Source organism: Microcebus murinus, chromosome 16 (genome assembly GCF_040939455.1).
Source record: "Microcebus murinus isolate Inina chromosome 16, M.murinus_Inina_mat1.0, whole genome shotgun sequence".
Classification (NCBI taxonomy): Eukaryota; Metazoa; Chordata; class Mammalia; order Primates; family Cheirogaleidae; genus Microcebus; species Microcebus murinus.
This window is the reverse complement of record NC_134119.1, coordinates 36,463,131-36,488,547: the sequence shown is the minus strand read 5'-3', so window position 1 is coordinate 36,488,547 and position 25,417 is coordinate 36,463,131. Positions and strand designations below refer to the sequence as shown.

General features: G+C 39.7%; 1 protein-coding gene across 1 annotated transcript; it reads right to left on the bottom strand.

Moving 5' to 3' along the window:
* Window positions 1–6,105: 6,105 nt before the first annotated feature.
* On the bottom strand, window positions 6,106–6,842 carry LOC105865777 (serine/threonine-protein kinase 35-like). Its single transcript, XM_075993412.1, has one exon. It carries the CDS (start codon window positions 6,781–6,783, stop codon window positions 6,106–6,108), a length of 678 nt encoding a protein of 225 aa, XP_075849527.1. The 5' UTR covers window positions 6,784–6,842.
* Window positions 6,843–25,417: the final 18,575 nt, after the last annotated feature.

Here is a 25,417-nt window from a genome sequence, read left to right as displayed (position 1 = left end):
ACCTACAATATAAAGAAGAAGGTCACAGATTATATTTTTGCTCCTAAAAAGGAATTACTCTTCCAAAACCCCAGAGGAAAGTGGAGTCTGGCTTTCTGATTATATGTTTCATTGCAATGCAGTGATGTAATGTCATACATGATAAAACTAGGGAGCTGGGCTTGAATTGAAGTCAATTGAAGCTTACAGGCTTAATCCAGGTTTGGGTATTTCAAATTCATCCAGCCATGATTTCTGGGGCAAGTATTTGAGGTTAGAATAGCTTATGAGTGACATGGACCATTGGTTGGTTTCGTTTGCAATTCAATGGGCCGCTGAAAAGGAAACTTTGCTCATATGGTTTGGAAAGTGTCATTTTGAAGGGAAAACTGAGCTAATCTCTCCATCCTGAGAGTTTTGGAAAGGAGGCTTGTTTCATAGCCATTTTATCAGAACCTAAAGGAGTGTGAACAGGTAGAGATTGTCTCAAGGATTATAAATGACCTGGCAGGTTTGGTTTTGTGTGAGTTTGTGAGTAATCCCTGGTTTGTTTAACTGGGTGATTCTGGTTCAGAGAGCAGTTGACACAAGTTCAAAAAGACACATGGACAAAGGAAGGACCTGTGTTGGCCCCAACTGTAGGCAGCCGGCTCTGTGTTTTCACTGTTTTCCAGCACACCCTGACTCCTTCCTGAAGATGTTGCCCTTGAAAAGCACAGGCCTTTACCCAGGACAGAAGCCATGACAGCTCATGTGGAGAATGTGTTCCCACCACATTTCCCCGAGAGTGGCAGAGAATTTACTCAAAACCAGAGTAGTGTTTGAGGACAGAGAAACCTCTTTGGCTAAAGTAAGAACTAGATTTTATGCTTTGATGTAAACTAAAATCCTTGTTGGGTCTCACAAACATATACGAAAGAAGAAAATAATTTAAAAACCCGATGAGATGTTGCATCCTTTTTTGTTAGTGAGTTTGGCATTCACCAACCTGGATGGAGTAAGCCATTCATGGACATTCCATAAATAATAGAGTTGCTCTTAGAAGTAAGATGGAGACAATGGCAAGTAAACCCAAAATACCTCAAGTTGAGAGAACAGTACAGCAAAGAATTTGATGCTGAAGGGAGCAGGTATAGTTGGGTACTTTAAGGGAAGGATGCATGGCTGTGGCAGAGAGCCTATGGGGAGGGAGATTGTAGGGAGAGAGCCAATAGGGAGACAGCTAATAGGGAGAGAGCCTAAGGAGAGAACCTACGAGGAAAGAGCCTATAGGGAGAGAGCTTATAGAGAGCCTGTAGGGCTCTCTGGTAGAGAGATAGCCAATAGGAGGAGAGCCTATATGGAGTTGAGGTCCTAAAATTGAGCAGGGTTCTGATTGTGGAAGGCTGTCACTTTCTTGAGGATTTTCCAGTTCTTCCTCCTTTGCACTTTTCTGCCCAGCCCCCAACCTTCACATCCTTTATGAGTTAATATTATTTAAAGTGAATTGTCTTGGAAATTAGATTCTTTCCAGTTCCTGGCTCCATAATTCTTCCTGCTAGATATAAGGGCTGCTGCTTCTGCTGCTGCTAGGGCCACTCCTAGCTCTAAAAATAATTTGTCCTTCCGGAGTCTCCTCAAACACTAAAAACCCTGGGTCTATCCCTTCTCCCCCTTTTAATGCTACCTACGGGACAGTTCTTGTTCATCCAGCTTTAAACTAATCCATAATATCTGAGTTTATTTCTGTTTGTCCATCTGAGACCCAGGTATTACTGGCCACTAAAGGGTCCAGTTGGCTTAAGGATCAGGATACTGTGATCACTGACCGGTGCTGGCCCCTGAGGAGGGCCAGTTGTCCTCTGAAGGAAGACCCGGAACATTCCTCCTTCCAGCTAGCTGTCTTGCCCTGATCCCCACCCGTCTCCCTCTGGCTTTTCCTTCCCCTAATTATAACCTGAGTTGAGTCATCTGGTATAGCTAGTGGTGGTTACGGTTTAATGTCTGCTCTAATAGTTACTTAGTCTTCAGGAAAAGTGAGGAAAGTGGTTGGTTTGAAACAGCCTAAGTCTCCTCAGGACTGAGGTCATTCTCAGAGGTTCATTAAGAAGACACAAAATATCTTTAAAAGCCACTAAAGAAACAGTGCTCAGAGTTTCCATTTAGCCATCCCTCAAATATCTGTCTAATTTTAATTCAGATAAGTAATCAGAGTACAATAGAACCACTGAAAAATGCCATTTACTATTAGGGTGGGAGTTAGCTTTAATTTTTCTATGCAATCTTTGTGTATCTCACCAGCAAAATAAGAAAATAATTTAAATCAGAGATATCAAAACTTATATGTTCTTAAGATTTATTTGGGGTACTTATAAAATGCAGATTTCTGGGCCACATCCCAAGATGACTATGATTCATCTGGTTAGAGCTTAAGAAGCTGCATTTTAATAATTACCCCAAAATGATTCTGATGCAAAGGGTTCATGGCCAGACTTTGAGAACTAGGACAGCGGACATGTTGCTCCTATTGGCAACTAAGAGCTGGAAAAGTGATACAGTTTAAGTGTATAAATACTTGAAATAAAATATCTTCTGAATTACTAGGGTATAAGAGGGTGTAGGGTATAATTAACAAATAATAAAGCATCACAAAGTGAAGTAAACAAAATGAAAAATGGGCAAACACTAAAATTCACAGCTAGAACAATAACAATAAAAGGAAAAAAATACTATTTATTAAAATATAAACAAACCAGATATCATTTTTTTAAAAAAAGCCCTTAAACCTCAATCAATATAAACTTGCAACTCTTCATTATTTAAAAGAAATGTAGCTAAAATATATTTTACTAATTGAATAATGGTTCATATTAACCCAATGATTTTCTATTTTAGACTGTTTTATAAGAAAACAATCATGCATGCACATAGACATGAATACATTAATACAAAAGCATTCATTTCAGTATTATTTAAAATATTAAAAACTAAAACAATATCTATTATATGTGCAGGGTTAAAATGTAAACATCTGTAGTGTTAAATGTACTGAAGATGTTAAAATTATGTGATGAGAAATTTATTTAATCTTCTAAATTTTTCTTGAATCATTGTTAAATTAAATGGTTAGAAAAGTATATGTAGAGTTTATCCCAAATAGTATAATGGGTGGAGATCATGGTGTTTTAAAGTTTCTTGGTTTTTTTTTTTAATACTTCTAAAATTTTCCATAATTAGCATGCATAAATTTTGAGAAAAAGAAAAAATATTATTTTTAAAACAGTAAATAATAACTTGTTTGATTTCGATATTCAAGGCAGATGCATTTTAAAATTTAAAAAGCAAATGTTTCCAAACATAATGACCAGTTTTTTAATTAAAAAGAGGATTATTTTATTTTTATTACATTTTAAGAATTTTACTAATTTCTTCAAAAGTAGTAAGATACATTAAGGAAAGAGCATATACAATAAAAGAATTATAGGTTGATATATGTATTCACTTATAAGTATGATACATATTCTCATATATCTTCTATGCAGTGAAAACAAAGAAATGTCTTATTTTGTATTGTTCAAAGAACATTTAAAAATTGCTTATCTAACACAGCATCTTCCAAAAAGGAGAAATTTATAATAATAGAACTTATCAAAACTTATGGACATTAGCTATAGCTATTTACCAAGGAAAATTTATATACTCAAGTATTTAAATATTCACTAGTAAAGAACTTAAATTCATGTAGTAAACATTCAGTTCTAGATTTTGGAAAAATGACATAGACACATATTAAAATAATGTAAAAACATTTAAGAAAACATTGTATTTTTTATAAGCCAATGCTTCAAAAAAGATTTCAGAGTGGATGGTATTTTAGGTAATATAAATGACCAAAAATAACATTAGAAATATTTTTTATGGACCAAAAATTGTAAAACAAAATGTACTTCTAACAATAGTGATAGAGTCACATGTGTTTTCGCCAGTGAATTTTAAATTTTTGAGAAACAAACCATTTAATGTTATACAAACTGGTCCAAAACACAAAATAAGAAGGGAAGCATTTAAATTAATTTACAATTTACTAAGTTAGGATATCACTATTATTAAGATCTGGGAAAGAATACACAAAATCAAAAGTAGAGTTCACATTTATTTTTAAATATTGATACAAAAATCCCAAGTGAAATCTTGGAAAATAGGATCTAAAAGTATATTAAAACAATAACATTCTATTTTAAAAAGCCTTATCTAGGACACCAGGAAATATGTGACATTTGTTAATAACAAATATAAGGACATTAGTGGAGCAATAGAAAATGCCATATCAGTGTTACTGAAAACATGATCTTTAGTGTGCAAGAGAAGAGCTGGATAAACACTAATTTCTGGGCCCCAACCCCAGAGATTCCGATTATACTAGTAGCTCGGGGGAGAGTGTTGAACATTTGCAGCTCTAGCAAGTTCCCAGATCATATAGATTCTGCCAATCAGGGGACCACACTGAGCAGTACAACATTGAGCAGTGGTGTTCAACTTTGGGTGCAAGTTGAAATCATCTAGGGAGCTCATAAAAAGACTGATGTCTGAGTTCTAACACCAGATGTTCTGGTCTAAATACCTGGGCTGTAATTTGGGTATTTGGGGAATGGGGGGGGTGTTATTTAAAATCTTCTGAGACTATTTCAATGTACAGCCAAAATTGGGACCTACTGCAGTAAAAGGATTGGCCAAAAAAAATGGCTGTGCATTATCTTCACTCTTAATGTTTACTGGTGATTAAGCATGGCGTTTCCCTCCCTTACACAATCCATCTTTTTTTTTTTTTTTTTGAGACAGAGTCTCACTCTGTTGCCCCGGCTAGAGTGCATGGCCTCAGCCTAGTTCACAGCAACCTCACACTCCTGGGCTCAAGCAATCCTTCTGCCTCAGCCTCCTGAGTAGCTGGGATTACAGGCATGCACCACCATGTCCGGCTAATTTTTTCTATATATTTTTAGTTGACCAATTAATTTCTTTCTATTTTTAGTAGAAACAGCGTCTCCCTCTTGCTCAGGCTGGTTTCGAACTCCTGACCTTGAGCAACCCACCAGCCTCGGCCTCCCAGAGTGCTAGGATTATAGGCATGAGCCACCGCGCCTGGCCACAGTCCATCTTAAAAGATGACATGGGCTTAATCATGATCACTTTTTATGAAGCACCTGCTCCATGCATGGCAATTTATGAATACTATCTCCAAGGCTTGAAGGGACTCTTCAAGGTCAGCTTGGCTTTTCTTACCACTGGATAAAAAAACAGGCTGCACAGGGTGACCAACCATCCAGGTTTTCCCTAGACTTAGGGGTTTCTCAGGATGTGGGACTTTCAGTGTTAAAACCAGTAAAATCCAGAAAAAAACAGGATGAATTGATTACCTAAGGCTAATAACGTACCCAGGGTTATGCGCTACAAAGGGGCATAGCTAGGGGTTGGAAGGTTTGTCCTGTGCCCTGTCTACTCACCCACATTGACCTGGACAGCCATGAGGGAGGGTTATAAGAACCTACTGAAACTGGTCTCATGGTGAATCTCCATGGCAATGCCAGTGGGGAATGATCAGTAATGACTAGGAGATAGCACTTAGGTGTAGGTTCCTGATATTTTTCAGCGCAGAAATGTAAAGCTCTCTGGGCCAAATGAATCATAGTATGGGTGGCAGTGGTTTTCGAAGAGGGTCCTAGGACCTGTAACAACAATGCCACAATACCATAAGAGAATGTGTTAGAAATGCATCAATATTTTTCAAATCTCTCTAGATGACACCAACATGCAGCCAAGATTGGGAACCACTGCCTTCTGCCCTTCAAGGCTGTAGAATTCCACAGTGAACCTAGCAGGTGTGTTTCCCTGTTGTAAATGCAGAAACTTTTCTGTGAATATGGACGTCTAGACTTGCAAAGGGGAAAAACGCAAACCTGACTATATTTGGTGCCTGTCAGTTACCTAATCTGCCAGGGGTATATCTTTTCCACAGAGTGAGTGTAACTCTCTTGAAAGTCAGGTGGGACTATATCCTTTGAGACCATTAGATTCTTTTGGAAGATGTGGAATCTCTTCACGAGGAAAGAAAAAGTCAATAGACATATTGTAAAAGGTAAAAGTGATTTTTCAATGAAAAGACAGGTTCAAGTTCAACCAGAACTTGAAACTTCTGGTTTCAAGTTCAAAGGCATCAGGCCGGTCCTGTGGGTTAGCAGCTAACATATCTTTCAAGAGCTGCTTGATCCCCTCAGACATGGAAGTCCTGCGTTTCTGGGGGATGTGCAACTCCATCTTTGGGTTTTCTAGCAGCGCCTCACCAACAGGGACGATCTCAGTCCCCTGTTTAATATAGGTCCCCAGGAGCTCCTTCTTGGTCTCAGAGTCAATAAAAGTGATTCTTTCTATCATTGCCCAGATGATAATGCCCAGGGCAAAGATGTCCGCCTTGGCCGTGTAGTGTCCCTCCCAGATTTCAGGAGCCATGTTGAAGTCTGAGCCGCAGGCTGAGGACAGCCAATATTTATTCACATTCACATTTTTGTTGTCTTGATTGCCTTCTTTGCCTCGGGGTGCCAGCCCAGCACAGACCTTGCTTAGTCCGAAATCTGCCACCTTGAGGATGGGGGTGCCAGATCGCTCTGTGATGAGGATGTTGTCTGGCTTTAGGTCCTTGTGCACGATGTGGTTTTTGTGCAGGAAGGCAATGGCGCTTGTGAGTTGTAGCATGAAGCTTTTGTTGGTGGCTGGGTCCGGTCTCCGGGACAGGACGTACTGATTCAGGTCTCCACCTTCACAGAACTCCATGACAAACCAGAGATAGCAGGGCTCCTCAGCATAACCCAGGATCCTTTCTCCTTAGAGCGAGGTCTCCACCAGGCGCAGGTAAAGCTGCGAGCTCTTGTTGCCGTGGCTCATGCCCTGGGCTCATTTTCAATGAAAAGAGGGTATATACCCAGAGCTGCCCCCTTGCCGAGAATATTCCAGGACTTGGATTGCTGATTCCAGCTTGGAGTCAGTCCTTCTGGACAGTGGACATTGCCTTTGTGGGCCAAAAATTTCCACTTGGATTTCCAAAAATAATGTTTAATGTTTCCCCAAGACTAATAAGCAGTGACAATAGGAAAAAATAACCTTTACATTTTTTTTTTTCTTTTTTAGGTCAAGGAAATGCTTGAAAAGGACAATTGTCTGAAATTAATTCTGTATTAGGCAATGTTGTGGTAGATCATGGAAACTACTAGAACTGAAGCTCTTTCATTTCTTTCACTATCTAAGCTGTGAATTTCAAAAAAAAAAAGATAACAAGTCGTTATAAAAGTGAAACATAAGATTCTTCACACCCACTGTTTTAATCATTTTAAAACCTCCTATAACTTGAAGTAACTAAAACATTTTTTTAGTAGTTAATGCTCACTGAATTTTTAGTGCTTTCTGAACATAAAATAAAAGAGCATTAATGTTATGTTCTAGGTACTGTGCTAGTCATTTTGCATTCATTCATTCAACATCAACTGTGTGCTAGAGACTGTAATGGCTGCTGAAGGTCTGGAAATTAATTGCACATTATTCCTGCTTTGATAGAGCTCACGGTCTAACGATATAATTAAAGCACGATGCAGAGTATGCAGTGGGGTACACAGCAAAGGCACCTGGTCCAGTTTGGCAGGGGCAGGGAGTGGGGTGGGAACCAAGGGACACTTCATGGAAGAAGTGATATCTGACCTGAATCATAAGGAGCAGTAGGAATTAGCAAGAAAAACTTAATCTAAATACTGTGTGCTATTTACTCGTCTTAACAATGCCAAAAACTAAATATTATCAGTCACATCTTAAACATAATTTTAAGTAAAATACCCAGGCAATGGAGTTAATGTCATGGAGCAAATTTTTGGGGAAGACATCCCTGCTAGCTAGCCTATATAAAGATTAGTTCAATCTTTCTCTTTCTTTCTCTTTCTCTTCCTCTCTCTCTCTCCCTTTCTCTCTGACTCAGTTGTGTCTCCCTCAAATTCCTAAAGACATATTTTAAAGTTCTCACCTCCAATGTGACTGTATTTGGAGATACGGTCTTTAAGAAAATAATTAAGGTTAAATTAAGTCATAAAGATGGGCCCTAATCCAATAGGACTGGAGGCTTTATAAGAAGAGGAAGAGATAATCACAGATTTCTCCCTTCATGAACATATAGAGGACAGGCCATGTGGGGACACAGAGAGAAGGTGGCTGTCTACAAGCCAGAAAGAGAGACCTCACCAAATACCAACCTTGATGACACCTTTATCTTGAACTTCCAGCCCCCAGAACTGTGAAAATATTCATTTCAATTGTTTAAGCCAGCCAGTCTGGTATTTTGTCATGGCAGTCTGAGCACACTAACACGCCATCTATACATATATGTCTTAAAGAGTTTACATAAAGGGTAATTAACTTAAAATATATAGATTGTTTATATATAATAACCTAATACTAATTGATAAGGAATATTATTGATCACAAAGGATAAGAAAGGTAGGAAAGCATGTTCCTTGGTTTCTGATTCTGGATTCTACTTTTCTTTCTATAGAAGGACCTTCTCTGTTTTCATCGTCATGCACAAAAACAGTTACCAGCATTGAATGGAAATAATCCCTTAATTGATGTCCTCAAAATCAACCAAACTGAACATCACATATGTTCAATATGGTCAACTAATTTGATTGTATTAGTTCAAATGCTGGAGATGGAGCATCTGAGAGTATTGGAGAAACCATGGGTATATGCGCAAAAGTCACGTGAGTTTTGAGAGTTGCAGAAATTTAGCTATCAGCTGAATGCTAAGCTTTGTAAAGGGACCTGTGCTTCATTGTACGTTAATGTCATCATTTTCACGTCTGGCCTGGAAAGGTTTCTGATCCACATGGAATACTTCAGTGTAACAAGTAAAGAAACTCAGCAAAGGCTTTTTATACTTTCATGGATTTTAACCTCGTACTTCTGACTAGGGTAGAGTAAATATATTCATATTGGGGGCAATGAAAACTGTTGTGCCTGAAAGACCTGGGGTCATCCAGAGTTGACCATCTTCTAATAAAGTGTCTTTAGAAAAGTTACCTAAGCTTTTTTGGTCTCATTTATCTGTTTAAGGAGTTACTAAATCTATTGCAAAGTGTGATTGTGAAGATCACATAAATGATGAGAAAGGGAAGTATTGCAAGAATGGAAAAACAAATGCCACATGTACTCACTATTAAATTGGAATTAATTGATCAACACTTATGTGCACATATAGAAGTAAAACTCAGCGGAAATAAAGCAGGTCGGTGGGGAGGAGGGGATGGGTAAATTCACACCTAACGGGCACAGTGCACACTATCTGGGTGATAGGCATGCTTATAACTTTGAATCAAACTGTACAAAAGCAATTTATGTAACCAAAACATTTGTAACCCCATCATATTCACAAATAATAAAGACAAAATGTTAATTTCTCCCATCCTACCCATTATAGATTGTGACCAGAATCTCCCAGTCTTAATCTTTTGGATGCTATCATAAGTTTATTCTATATTAACTAAAATAATTCACCAAAAGTATGCACTTTTATTTGTGAGATTTTTATTTGGCCCTTAAATAAGCTGAATGTTCTGGTCAGTATCACTAATGGGCCAGGTAGTCATTAAGTTTTTGGCCTTATTATTGAAATCGGTGAATTATTGACTTATTTGTAAAATAGGCAATAACTTTCAGAAGTGAGATGCCTTTCTCAGATGCTCAAGTTTGAATTAATTTGGCATTAAAACAAAATGTAAAGCTTTTAAAGCAAAATAAATCTTTATAAAATATTGTTGATCATGTCTTTTCCCAAAACCATGTAGAAGACCATATTATATGACAGAGAAATTAAAAAAGAAGAGACTGAAACTATCGTTGGCCTTACTCAGAATTCTACATATGTAATTTGAGTTACTCTCATAATTCAGAATTCCAGAGGTCCATTTTATTTCAAAGAAAACCTCTTAGCCTAATTTGGGGTAGATAGTGAGGTCTGCTCCCTCTGGCCAAAAGTCTCAAAGTATGATTTATTCTTGCAGCATTGCTTTGAGATGTTTTTTCCTTCTTCCAGATTTTGTGGAAATGCCAAGTCTCTTTCTTTTAAAACTCCATAATATTTGGCTCAGAAATACAAGGCCCAGGGAATAAGATACCAGTTATTTAATTCCACACTGTTTCTCTCACCCCTTACTAACCTTTTATTTAAAAGATTTAAAATAATTTTCCATATAGAAAACGTTTTATCTTTTGATATTTTTGGATATTCCTTTAAAACCTCCTCTAAAGTGCTGAAATATAATATAGTATGCACAGGTGAAAACTACTCACTTTTTAAAAACAGCATTTCTTTTGGCTCAGCCGAAAATACTGGAATGTTTTCACTTGCTTCCCACTAAAGAGTAAAGCTATTTCATGAAGTAGGTTTCACCTTTGAGGAATAACATAACAACTTTCAACCTTTAGCTGTGAGAAGTTACCACCTGTAAGTTAATATCTGTGCACAGCCCTGACTCTGCATCATGAAACCCTGCTAAACACATGTGTAATGGGACGCTTATGGTGTAGCCAGTGGCATGGTGCTGTGGGAAGAGCTTGCATTTTGATTTCCTTGGAATAACTGTGTGAGTCTCAGAAATACCATGTAAACTCTCTGAGCCTCAGTCTCCCTGTCTCAAAAGTGGGACTCCTCTCCTTCTCTTCCCTTAGATTCTATGAGGACAAGGTAATGAGCGTGGCAAAAAACTAGCTCTCCACCAATGCCAAGGGCTCTCCCTTTCATCTGTCCTCCTTATTTCCTAGATCTAGGTCCAACCCATGATTTTTGCATTAGTATTTGTGTAGAAAAAATAATGGCCCTGTAGCGATGTCCATGTCTCAGTCCCCCAAACCTGTGAATATATATGTTACCATACATGGCAAAAGAGACATTACAGAGGTGATTAAGTTAAGGATCTTGAGATGCAAGATGACCCTGGATTATCACAGTGGCCCCAGTGTAATCTCAAGTGGAGGACATAGCTTCCACAGCAATGTCTGTAGGTGCTACTCTGTGGGCTTCGAAGATAAAGCAAGAGGCCACGAGCCAGGGAATGCAGCAAAGGTCTAGAAGCTGGAAAAGGCAAGGAAATGGATTTTCCCCTGCATCCTCTAGAAGGAATGTAGCCCTGCCTACATCTAGGTGTCAGCCCTGTGCAACCCACTTTATACTGTGACCTTCTGAACTGTAAGATAATCAATTTGTGTTGTTTTAAAGCCACTAAATTTGTGCTAATTTGTTACAGCAGAAACAGGAAGTAGATACAGTGTCTTTGCAGGGCCAAGTTCAGTGTGTAGCTGTGGAAAGTGGTTCTAACCATTGGCTGTCTTAAACAGCTCAGAAGAGGCTGATGGAACAATGAATGCAATAGACTATTTCTCCTTTATAGACAAGAAAACTGGGACTTCCAGAGCAGAATGCATGCATAGACCAAATATTTAGGCCCTTGTTATTTTTTTCCAGCAATTTAATAAAACTGCCTATTTTGTTTTAGCAGAACTCAGTAAATATGACCCTTTTCCTAGGAGCATGATCCTACAGATAGCAATAGTGCCCATCGTTCAGAAGTCCAGAGACAGCATCTATCTCTGCCCTGAATTCCTAAAAAAAGTTCATGATTTTGTATCACCTTTTGCAACGAATCCTGACTGAACCTGAAGCAAAACCACAAAACATAATTTTTGGAATTTTATACTTCTCTGGGGAGATGTCCAATCCAAAACACATTGAAGTAAAACCCTCTGGATTTGACACTTCAACCCTGAACTCTTGTCTATCTCAAGAGGTTTTATGATTCTGGGGTACGGCAAAACCTCAGTGGACTCCTATCAAAAAAGAGGAAGAAAAAGAGGAGGGAAGGAGAGAGAGAGGGAGGGAGGGAGAGAGAGAGAGAGAGAGAGAGAGAGAGAGAGAGAGAGAGAGAGAGAGAGAGAGAGAGAATATTACCAACCTGGGACTAGAGGAGAGAAAAATCCTGAGCTATTTTGTTGAGGTGTTTCCCCAGAATTAGCCAGAGTGAGGATCTGAAGACAAGTTTGTTTAGACACCCTATCACTTGGTCTTGAAACATTCTTATGAAATGCTACAGAAAGTGTTAGAATATCCAATTAGTGATGATATGGTCGAGTTGGGAATGTGTCATTCGCCTGGGTGGTCCCGAAGCTTTTCTGGCCTTTTAGCCAATGATATTTATTTTAATAATAGCTCAGAGACCAGGAGGCTTCTCCTCTTCCCTCTTCATGAACAAATCGTGACGCACTCCCCTATTCCTTATTCACATGTCTGGACTACGTTCCGTGTGTTGTGCAGTGGTTGCAAAAGTGTTTCCTACTGAGGGTGAATCTGAAAACTGAAGAGCTGCCTGCAGATTTCTGAAGCGAACTTATTCAGGAGAACAATCAGACTTTTTCTGTCTGGCTCTTAGGGCCACAAGAAGAGAATTAGAAAGAAACAGATTATGACTCAGTGTAAGACAGACTTCTCCAATGTTTGGAGTTTGGCAGAGTACTCTGATTTGTTGGTAATCTATCTGGAGCTAAGGATTCTGGAGCCCTGTTTTGGAGCCCTGATCAACGAACTCAGACTGCCATGGGTGTAGAGTTAAAAAGTGGCTTCCTAAGTCCACATATGATAAACCCACTATAAATGGAACTGAGTAGTTTTAAGTTTCTGGAGACTGGGGATGTTCAGATGTAGGTTTGAAGACCACTTGTCAGTGATCTCTTAGAGAAAATTCAAAGCACTGATTGGTGTTTGGACTTAATCATTTACTCAACCTGTGAGCACATGTTCGTTAAGTCTACTACGTGCAATGCTCAAAGTTGGATATTGCATTGGTTTTAAAGATTGCCCTTGGATGTTTATAATTTTATTATTCTATCAATTTTGGTATGGTTAGCAAAGGAGAATGATCAAATAGAAGTAGGAGTCACAACCTCCAGGATGCTGATTATTTACTCAGCAAATTCTCATAAATTAATAGTAACAACAACAAAAACAATAATTACCACATGGGCCAGGCATGCATATGCCTCATATAATTTAATCTTTCAAGAAAACTTTTAGTAAACACAATTACTCTTATTCTTCATATAAGAAAATTGATACTCACAGATATTGATTAATTGCCCAAGATCCCAATGCTAGTAACACCTGGAGCAGGTATTCTACCCAGTTCCACCCAACACATATAAGTAGTTAACAAGTTAGCACATTGTTTTTTGGCTAGAGGGTTGCAGAATGATAGAAATGGAAATACAGCAATGACTCACAATATATTTATTTGAAGGCACATGGAGTTCTTTTCCCAGATAAATTAGCAGCAAGCTATTCATTTTGCATATGGAGATTTGCAAACTCTCATCTAGGGTGAGCTCAGTGACAAGTCAGTTGCCAGTGGGGGCATTACTTATGGCAAAATGATTCAGGCACAAGAAGTTGTTTTTAATGCTTTCTGTTGATGACTTAAGGAGCTTTCAAGTAGATGGAGTTAAAATTATTTCTGTGTCCTAGACAGTTTTGGAAGATGTGGCAGCAAGAAAAGTGCAACCACCTTGCACTAGGCCAGGCACTTTCATGCACATCCGCTGATTTAATTGCTTCAGTGGCTTCATAGGGTCAATGTCATTAATCCTATTTTTGCAAAAAATATAAAAAAAATCAAAATTCAATATTTTATTCTAGGCCACATTGATTATTAGACCTTTCAAAGCTGGTTTTTTGGTCACAGGCTTGCAGATTACTCATAGCTCTGCATTTATATAAGACGGTAACTCAAAATGCTCTTGTGGGTTATATTGTGGTTCTAAACTACCCCTTTATAATACTGTTTTTATGGGGAGAGATGGTCTGAATTCCAAACAAGAGACATTGAAAGCTGAGGACTTCTGGTGTACTGGCTAGAACCAGCTTGCGATTCAAATAGCAACAGTATGGTAAGGAATATCAGGCATCAATTACTCAACACCAAGCTATTTGTCAGTGAATCTGTGGAGATATCCCCAGGAACCACTGAGTCATAATGGTGTGTGGCCCATCAGCCTGAGTTACATACACCAGGACACGGGAGCCAGCACCCTCTCATCTGTGTTCTATCCCTACCAGGCCTGGGTAGAAAAGGAAATCTGTAGGCAATAAAGAAATAAAAGCCCTAAATTGACTCTGGTTCCATGCCATGTTCTTCACTGGGGTGGCAACATTTGGGCCACACATGTAGGAGAAAAATGGATGTGAAAAGATGACTCCTTTTGATTGTGGCTGCCTAAACAAAGCATCCCTGGTTGGTAGATTAGGTGCTTTCCACATTCCACCTTCTTCTAGTGATTGAGCTCTGCTGCAGGAATAGATCTGGGTTCTCAATGCAATGCCTGCTCCCTCAGAAAGCCTGAGAAGCCACGGTTCCCTAAGGTGGCCACAGGTGGAAAAGAGATTAAGCTGGGTACAGTTTTAGGGCAAGGCCACATCAGGACTCTGGCCCTGACTGTAAATGTCTCTGCACTCATCCCTCTGCCTCTGGCTTCCATAGTCTGTCCTCATTCCCCAACCTCCTCTATCCAGAAGCAATATTTTAAAATAGCAAAATCGCTGGATGTCAAAACCTCATGGAGAGCAAAAGCAAAAAGGGGCTCAAAAATCTAAGGAGAAAGGGACATTAGAGAAAAGAAAATTTCAAAGCACAAAGCCAGCTCAATCCCGTTTGTAATGGGTCACAGTTTATTAGGAAGCCAATCTGAAACCACAAGCAGGGACTAGCCCTGTCCTATTTTAAATGGACTTTCCATTTTGTCTGAAATAGTCAAAATATGACTTGGTTAAAATAGAATTGTTTGTGAAATTTCTCCTTTCCCCATTAAAAAAAAAGGAAAATATTCTATAGATTTTTTTTAAGTATTGAACTTTGAATATTTACTTTATTCTTTTGCTTTATATTTATTATTATTAAATGTGTTTAATGTCTTACATTTATTTATTTCAATTACATTTATTATTATCATTAGTAGTAGTAGCAGTAATAGTAATAGTAGCAGTGGTGGTGCTGAGTGTATATTTTGGCTTTGCACGCAAATCTCTATCTGGTTTCTTATTATAGTGACCTGGACTGGAATACCTTTGGGACATACGAGAGCTCCCTAATATTAGAATAGACAGAGAATCTGCTGATTGTAAATCACCTATTCCAGCCTCCTTAACCCTAGGTCCTCCCTTAATCCCACTTAAAAATAAGTCAAAAGCTAATAGGCGCCCATGACAAATAAATAAAATATTTAATAATATAAAAGAATATGAGGCGAAAAGTAAAAGTTTCTCTCCTTCCCTCAATTTCTATTCCCGTTAGGTAACTATTATCATTTTCTTACATATTCTTACATACTCGGCATATGTAGACAAATGTTTCTCATTATGATCAATTTGATAATTTATACACACACACACACAGAGGAGAACTTTGTCAACCCATATGCATGTTTTTGTTTTTTAAAAATCTTCCTGGCATCTTTAATTGTAAAGATGCATCCTAACTTATTTAACCAGTATACTATTGATGGAAACTTAGTTTTCATTTTTTTTCAAATTAGAAATGATGGGACCATAAATGTACATCTTTCTCTCTTTTTTTTTTTTCTGCTTGTGCGAATATATTTATAGGATAATCTCTGCTATTTTATTCAGTGGGCTATGGATGATGCTTGCTTTCCAGATGAAAGACTGTCTAGATCCTCAATGCAGTGGGCAAAAGAGAGAGGGGAGAGAAATATGTGCATGCCTCGAACGGGAAAAAGCCAAAAAAGCAAATGATTCCAAAAGAGGGATCAAGGACTGTGAGCAGAAAAGACCAAGAGAAAAAAAGCCCAGGGAAGGTTTAGCTCCAGTTCAGTCCTATTCCTAATACCTTTAAGTCGTCCGCAAAAGCCCAGCCCTTGGCCCCTCATTAAGCCCCAGGCTCTGGCTGGAGCCCGCCCCTCTCTATCTTCCCAGGGGCGGATAGAAGAGGCCTGAGTAGGGGAAGCCTCGAGCTCCGCCTAGAGGCTGGCGAGCATACGCCAGGCTGGGAATACACATCACACCAAAAGAAAGGACATTTTTAAAAGAAAAAGACACCAGTTTAGAACAGCTGGTCACATGCGTGCGCCTCTTTCCCTGGTGTCTTGATTCATGTGCATACATTTTTACATAATTGCAGTGATGGCCTAGATTCAATTTTCTATGGGCTTCTTTTTTTTCCCCCCTCCACTTAATATTATATAGTAAATGTTTTTCCATGTGGCTACATAATCTTTCTAATTACCATTGTAATGACTTCATAATACTCCTTCCAGTTCACATATTATAATTTATTTAACCACTCCCTATTGGTGGACATTTTAGATTGTTTCCAGACTTTTACTAATATAGAAAATGGTGCATACAATATCTGTTGTTTTCCCCTTTTTGAATGAGTTTCTTAGATTAAATAGTGAGTCACAGGGTAGAGATGATTTCAATACACTTGTGTTTGCTGGTTCCATAAGCAGCAATGCCTAGGACAAGGTACTAAGATACTAATTTGGGTATCTTATACTATTATTATTATTTTTTTTTACTTCTGCAAATATCATAATGTAATCATCCACTGCTTTTCACATTCTACTAATTCTCTATTTTCCACACAGCCACACTCATGCATTTAGCCTTTGGTTGATCATTTATTCATTCACTCTCTTTTAAGAACCTAATATTTACCAGGAATTTGCTCTAGAATCAGGTTTCCTTGGTAACTTGTACTTCTTATAGAAAACAGGAACAAAGGATCAGAATGCATCATGCTAGTGAACTCATTTTGTAAAACTAAAAAAAAAAAAGAAATCTTATTTTGCAAAACCCTAGTTATCAGACTTAAGGAAAATATGGGTTGGAGAAAATTTGCTAGCACGACTCAGCTCTGTGAAATGCATAAGGGCTGAATAAAACGAGAACTGAGACAGAGTGTGGAGCTGGTTAAAGCCAAGCATTGTTGGATGAGTAGGAGTTTACTAGAAGATAAGAGACGTCAGTGGACTTAGGGTCAGACCATCTGTGTTGAAATTCTAGCTCTGTCCCTTACGAGCAGTGAGAACTTAGCAACTTATCTCCCCTCCCTTTTTATTTTCTCTCATTTTCTTTTCCTCTGGGGTTCCTTTTCAACTTTTAAAACTCAAACAAAATAGCATCTATGCTTTTACTTTCCTGAACTTCTTCAGGAAAAATACAATTCCTCCTTACACAGTGTTCCTGATCCATTGATGACATAGGTCTATTAAAGCTCCTAGCACCTGACGTTGTCTAGGCTCAGATGCAAGGTCTTTGGGGGCAGAGGCCAGGCCTTCCCCCTCTCGGTGTCTCCAGCACCTAGCATTGTACCTGACACATGTTAAGCCCTTGGCAAATGTTTGCTGAATTTAATGACTTGAATTGAATGTTTAAGTAATTATGGAACATCAACAGGAAGAAATATTATGCAGCAATTAAAAGGATAATTAGGAAGCCAGAGAAGCTCGGTGGGATTATGTTTATGACATGTTTAATGTTAACATGCAAAGTAGTATCTGCATTATGATTCTCAGTGTCTAAAAATTCTCAGGCTAGGTACTAAAGTGATGAAGAAGAATGAGAAAAAAAATATATTTATCTCTGAGAAGCTTATGTTATACTGAGCAAGGTAGGTATATGTGAAAATGAGCATGGTGTAAGGCCAGTGATGATAGTATGTGTGAAGTGCTAAGACTGAGGCTAAGATCGTCTGGGGAAGTTGAGTGAGATTGAATATTCACTGGACCTTGAAGGTGAAGAAGTTGTCAACAGATGAGACATTGGAGTAGGATTTTTCTTAGATGGGAAATACACAAGAGAATAAAAATGCATTGCATTTGAAAGAAATAATAAAAAATTTTCATAGAGGTTGTGGGAAATGAGAGGAGAACATAATACTGAGTCATATTGTAGATGGCTTGCTCAGTCATATTGTAGATGGCTTGTTCGATCTTGAACATGTAGACAGAGGAGAGTCCTCAGAGGTTTTGAAGCAGAGAAGTGGCATGATTTCGCTTGTTTTTATGACAGTAACCTTGGTGGAACAAAAAGGTTGGACCAGAGGAATAAATATTGAGGGCAAGAAGCTCAGGAAGGAGGCTGTAGACATCTGCTTACTGGTGGAGCTGGAGCCTGGGCAGATTGGACACACGTTCAAAGGCAGACTAGGTTAGACTTAGTGCCCTACGGAATAGTGGGAAGTGAGTTGAGAGAAAGTTCTAGGAGGAATCACGGGAACACACAATAATTTGTAAAAACAAGAGAAAAAAGGAGCAGATCTATGATAAGAAGAAGGATGGGAATGATATAGGGTTTAGTTCTGGAGATGTTGAGTTCATGGTGCTAGTGGCCCTTGAAACCACAGAAGGCTGACTTGCAGTCAAACACACGATGCTAAATTCTTAGGAAATAACTTCTGGCAAAAGATGTCTATAAACTGGGGCTAACATCTTACCCCATATTTTCTATTTCCATGTAAAACAGGAAGAATGTTACCAATAAAAATACTCTGGCAGCCTGGCTGCAAATCTAGACTCTTTCTCATCAGCTGTGAGCAAATTACTTAACCTTGTTAAGCCTCAAATTCCTCATCTGCAAATTGGGATAATAAATCTTGCCTCATAGGGCAGTGTGAAAATGGGATGACATAAAGCAAGGAAAACATCTGCAGGAGGAACCAAATGAGTGTCTATTCCACCCCCACCTGCACTTTGCCCCTCTTTTCCCACAGATTATCTCAGAAGTAGAGAAAAGGGCTGGAACAGAAACCAACACAGTTGTCTTTAAAACGAACATTGAATAGATCTCTCTGTCCAGTGATGATTGATTTTTCTAGGGCTTGTCTAGTTCTCAAAGTTGGGTATTAGTGAGATTCAGGCACCTGGTCTTCTCTTGACTAGTAGCCAGGCTATTTCCCAAATAAAGATTTCTCTGAAGTGAAATATGGACTTTCTCACTGTAAGCATCATGGAGGTCCAATCTGTATCAACATTCCAATATGGCAACTTAATTTCTCTCTCTTCCTCTCTGCTGAGAGTAAGACCTTGGGTTTCTATTGCTGATTTGAATTGGTTCTCTCTCCACATCTTCATCTAATATGATAATAATTATGAAATAACAATAATAATAACTTCCCTTTTGATGGCTTGCTTTATGTTAGTACTTTAGTTGCATCGGTTCTTTTAACCCTTGCAATAAACCTATGTGATGTTGTTTTCTCCATATTACAAATGATGAGGCTAGGGTACACAGAAGTGAAGTGACTTGTCCAAAACTGCATAGAAAGTGCCAGAGCCCTTATTTTATACCAGTAGCTCTCAACCGAGATGGAATTTTATGTCACTTAGGGAAGAGAGAAAGAGACACAAGAAGCAAGGGAGTGTTGCATGTATATGTGTTTTAATTGCTGTTCCTCATGAATCATAAGTCACTCTTATTTCTCCATCAAGGGAGGCGCAAGGACAAGCAAACAGAATGGCATTTATCTATGATTAAAAAATTATGACCATTTATATGCAAATGAGGGATGGCCCTATGCTTCTGGAAGACTGAAGAGAATTATGAAGAGTCATAAACTTGGGGTGTTTCTTTTCCACACACTTCCAGGGCAAGTGTAGAGGTTCAGCAGCGTCTACCAGGGCGATTAGGAGCAAGACTGATGATCTTGGTTTGTTTCACAAGACGTAGTCACCACTGGAAGCTTATGGTCAAGTTCCTTCATGCTTTTGCTGGAGAACCCTGCCAGTCTGCCTGATCAAATGCCGACGGCTCTGTGAAGACTTGCACACCCAATGCTTTAGTTTCAGTAGAGTTAGTTGCATTGTTTTCAGGCCTCTGTAGTGGCACAGATCAAGTTTATTCATTCATTCATTCATTCATTCATCACATACTCATTCATTCAACACATGCTCACTGAACCCCATCTTGCACCAGGCACTGTTCTAGACACTGAAGATAAAGTTTGCACCTGATTCTAGAGCATGCTAGGGAGATAAGGTCACTGTTCTCCTGTGGAGCTTACACTGGACCGAAGGAGAGGGATAAATGAGTAAGGAAAGAAAAAGAAAGGTAGATCTGGGATCAGCTAGCTAGGCAGTTCAGTTGTAATTTCTGCCAATATACATGCCATGGGAGGGCAGAAACTACTGTTGGTAATTATGGAAATGACGATGACAATGATGATGATATTCAGTACTACTCTTGAGCAGCTATTAGGATTTAGCTACTTTGCAGGTGACTTGCACTCATTTGTTCTGCACAAAAGCCCTGTGAGGTGCCAAACAAAATTACTTGTTCAAGGTCATTCCTGCCACCCTTTTTCCTACCTTGCTCTATCTTTTTCCATTTCATAGCACTTACCGTTTTCTAACAACCTGGATTATTTACTTATTATTTTTAATTGAGTGTTTTCTTCCTTCTTTCCTCCCTCACATACATATTTTAGAATAAAGCTCTATGTAGGTAAGTATCTTTCTCTATTTTGTTCCCAAGCACCAAGCATGGTGTCAGGCACATAGTAGGCACTCTAAAAATATATGTTGAATGAGTAATTGAATGAATACATTCTGAGCACCTAATTTTGGCCAGGCACTATATCATCATTACATCTATGCTTTGCTCTGAGAAATAGTGACCATCATTACCATTTGTCTTTCAAATTTAAAAAAAAATGAGGTTCAAAGAATGAAAACAACTTTTTTAAGTTCACAAAGTTAGTCAGAAATGAGGGAAACCATTATATTCTGCCTACTCCAGGGTGTTACACAACGTCCCTGCCCTCTACCCAAGAACACTGTGATCAGCACAGTGACTCTAAGAAGGGACCCTAGAGAAAGGTGTCATCTCTCGCTACACTCATGTCCTCAGCATTGTGATGTTCACTTGATGATGAGGAAATTTTTCTCTCCCTATGCTTGTCTCCAATAGCTAATTTCTGGATCTGACCCCTAGAATGACAAATGACAATCCAAAAGGCTTCTTTGGAGCTGTTCTTTGGATGTTCCTTGTGATTTCTGGAAGGGACCTTGGGACCTCCATGTTTTCAGTTGACTGATCACATGCCAAGGTCCTGACAGAGGGACTTCTGGACCAGAAGACTCTGAAAGTCCCAGACACCTTCTTTCTTCTTGTATTTCTTCTTCTTCAGCTTCTCCCTTCTGGGCAACCCATCATCCCTATGGCCACAGCTGAAACTGTCCCAGCTGGAAGCCACCTCTAAGTAACTCAGCATCATCAGTTTTGCAAACACCAGTGTTCAGAGCCCTGCATGGAGGGTGGTGTGGAAGCAGGAGAGGTTGAGGAAGAGAAGGAATAGCAGGTGGGACACTGGAAACTAGAAACTAGAATGGTGACCACTTGATTTTCCCTCTTCCTGCACCCATTTCCCTTCATTTCTCTTCTTCTTGTCTCCCAAGTTAGAAATCTGGGAAGTCACCATCTACTCCCTCTCACCTCCAACTTCATACTCGAGCAGTCATCTCTCTCTCTCTTTTCTATCTTTTTCACATCTCTCTGGCTCATCTCTTCCCTCCAATGTCATAGCTGCTGCCTTGGTTCTGGCCCACACCACCTTTAACCTGGAACCCAGAAATACTCTCCTCAATGTTCTCCTGGCCTCCAGACGTGTGTCCCCCAATCACAGATGGAACATACTGACCGTGTTCTTCTGCTGAAACTGTCAACGTTTCCTCACAGTCCTGAGAATAATGCCTGCACTCCTTTTCCTGCATTGCCAGGACCTGTGCGGTCTGACTCACAATGACTTCTCTAACCTCATCCCTCTGGTGCCTCAGCCAGATTGATTCTGGTGACTCCCGCCAGGTGCCCAGCCTGTTCTGTCATCCCTCAATGTCTCTGTTTCATCCCTCTTTCTGCTTTGCTAATGCTCATCATTCAATGTTCAAGTCAGGGGCCACCTCCTCTATAGAACCATCCAGACATCTGTCAGCAGCCCCCATACCTGAAATGGTTACTCCTTTATGTTCTCATTCCACTCTGCCTCTTATACCATGTGGATAACTCCAGTGTAGCCTTCCCTGGGCCATGTGACCTATGGAGCTAGCACCCCCAACCCGTGCTGTGAGCTCTAGGGCAAGGGCTGTGTTGATCTTCTCTTAACTTGGCTGGTTCTTAACTCAGGGTACGGAGCAGAGGCTGGGTTATTTTAAGCAGCACTATCTCTCTTCTTATAGAGGCCAGGGAGGGTGATAAGAGGGGCTCAGAAAACAGCAAGCTAAATAGTTTCAATAAAACCTCAATTCTTGGTGCATAGGACTAAGCCAGGGGCTCATGTAGGTAATGGGAAGACTTCTCTCTACAGTGTACCTTCTAAGCTGACAGGTCAAGAGAGTTCCTTAGCAATAATTCTTTGAACAAATCACCAAGACCTACTTTTCAGAGAAAAGGAAACCCTTTCCTTTTTCTAGTCCACATTAAGTAAAATTCTGCTCATGTGACCTCTCAGGCAAGGACCCAGGAGTGATCAGGAGGACATAGTTTCTCTTGGGCACAAGGTATGGAAAGAGGGGGTGGTTAGAATGTCTGAGTGCCACTCAGGGAGTATTCAACAGTGCTCTCTTTCTTAGGGGCCTGCCTCGTTTGCATCTCATTTGCGCATGACCCTCCATATACCAAGGTCAAGGCACCTGGAAGTTTGGCGATGTTATTTCATCCTGAGAAACTGTGATCTAGAGGAAGGAGGTTCTCTTACATGCTGGTAATTTGGGACTAGCATTGCCAGGGATAGGGGGACAGGGGCTTGCTAATGCTCATGTGATGGTTTTCTAGAGCCAAGCTTTAATATGATGCATCCCAGGAGCTCAATGAATTCAGCAACCCACCAGCAGAGCTGGGATGATATTTTCCTATTTCCTTCCCCCACACATGTGAAATAGTAGATTCTGAGTGGGAAGAAGGCAGGTATCTCATGACTTTGTTCCAGTTGGGAGCGTAGGTGCTAACTCACAAGTGTCTTCCTTGCTGGGGAACAGGCTGGGAAAAGAGATTCCTTGGGCTTGTGTCTGGAGGTCACTGCATCCTCCCCTGGATATCCAGGTTTCCTGGGGTGCTCTGTACTGGTTTTGGGGATCAGAAGGGAAACTTCTGAGGGGCACTGTCATATCTTACTCTATCTAGAGCAAGAAATAAAATATAAAGGCTGTTTCATCCCCCCTTTCTCCTTTGGGGTTAGTGCTGTTTCTGATTTACTTCTCTGCATATTCTTTACAGTTTATGACTTCTGATCTCACCTAGCTTTTTTTGCCTTGCATCTCCCCTGTAGCTCATTCAGGAACAATCTTACTGTTTGACCCAATTCTGACACCTGTGTAGCCTTCTCCAGGTGTCGTTGAGAGAGCTCTCCATAATCAGGGAGGACGTGGCCCTTCAAAGTCACCTGACATTAGTTGTGGACTCATTATTTCTGCAGTCTCATTAAATGCCACACATTTCCCTTGGACCAAGTTGCAAAACCTCCCCCACCCCGAAAGTTATTTTCTTTGCTCTCATATTTAATCAGGGATTGTTTCAGGAAAATCAGAAGTTATCTTTGGTCATCTATGAAATCATTTCTGGGCTGGGCTGTACCTGACAATGAAACAATAAATGTGAAAAGGCAGAAATATTAAAGCAAGGAGAATGCAATGGATTTTCCTGGAGTTACACAGTGAATTAGTGGAGAACAAGGCAAACTGGGGGAGGAAGGACTCAGGTGAAAGCTGGCTGCTGGCCAGGTGCTAGGGGTGGATGTTAGGGCAGGAACAAAATGGGGACACCTGGAAGGGGAGAGACATCCTGGGACTCCAAAAGGGGATATATTGCAGAATGAGACCAGTTTGCCTTCCTCTGTGACCAGCCCTAATACAGCATCTGCAACTGCTACCTGCCATGGGCTATATGCTGTTAATACCCTAAAACATCTAATCTTTAAAACACTCCTTTGAGGTGGGAAGGGGTGTTGCTGAAACTTGAACTTGGGACTTTCTGACCCTGGTGTTAGAAGTCTTTACTGCCTTATCCTCTCATTTGGTTGCAGACTTTTAAACCCAAGTATTTAAGGCTCCCAAAACTCAGTGGTTTCTTTCCTTCTGTCTTTCTTCTTGTGTGTGTGTGTCTATGTGTGAGATAAATGCTACCAATTGATATTGGTATAATAGAGAGAAATCTGCTTTCACTCTATTAATGGCATCACTAACCATTTATTGATTTTTAAAAGGGAAATTAGAAAAACAAAAGATGTTGCAGATTATTGCTATTAAGTCTTGTTGGAGAGTTGATGCATGTGCTCCTGTGGGGATGAGGGTGTGTGGAAATATGAATCAGACACAGACACAATAAGAGGTCTTGGTACTTGCCACTGAAAGGTCAAAAGAGACAGCCACAGCAAATTAAGGCCCACCCTTTACGCCATTAAGCAAACTTTCCTTTCTTATGTACCTAGACAAAGTAACACAACACAGGAGCAAGAGCATAGGATTAAATCTCTAGTCTGTTTTTAACTCAAGGTGTGCTCTGGGGAAGTGACTTAATCCCTGTGACTCTCTCTTTATTCAGATGTGCTATTTGGACAACAGTACCAACCTCACTAAGTTTTCTTGGAGATAGAATGATTATGCAGAGCATATTGCAGCCTGGGGCACACTCCGAACCCGCAATACCTACTGGATCCTTCTCATTCTCTTTGACTCCCCTCCATATGTCAGAAGCTGAGCGTTTGCTTCTCATGGGGCTTTTGCTTCTCCCTACTTTTCCCTTCTAATGCATATTGCAAACCCTGGAAAATGCATCCTCGTAAGGCCTTGCTTTTATTGTGTAAGGAAGAGAGTGAATATTTGTCATTATCCAGCTGACTCCAGTCTCCCTTTGGAAGAGGGATAGAGGACAGATTATTTGACAAGTCTTGGTTTAGTTGTGCAAAGGAAGACCTCAGGCAAGATGCTATAAAAAGACCCATCGATATACAAAAAGAGTTCAGAGTCCCTCTATGAGAAGTTAATAGGACTTTAAGACTCTCTGAGGCAGGGAATCCTGAGAGGGGGAAATGGAAGAGAAAAGAAAAGATCTAGGAAAAATGCCAGGCACAGGGCAAAGTTCCTCTTGAAAATGTGATGACCCAATTGTCCAATATTCAATTTTAAGTAGTTTTCAGTGCTGTTTAAATAAACACAACAAACACAAGTTTGTTGAGAGTAAGTTTATATACAGAATCCTTGGAAGAGTTTCTGGCATGTACTACTACTATTATTGCAAGTACATCTTGATCTACTGTGCCTCACTTTATTTTGTTGTATATTAAAGGTTTGTGGCAACCCGGAGTCAAGCAAGTCTGTA

Excerpts from the sequence above, each read along its gene's own strand:
- LOC105865777 (XM_075993412.1), bottom strand. The coding sequence starts at position 6,783 with ATGGAGTTCTGTGAAGGTGGAGACCTGAATCAGTACGTCCTGTCCCGG.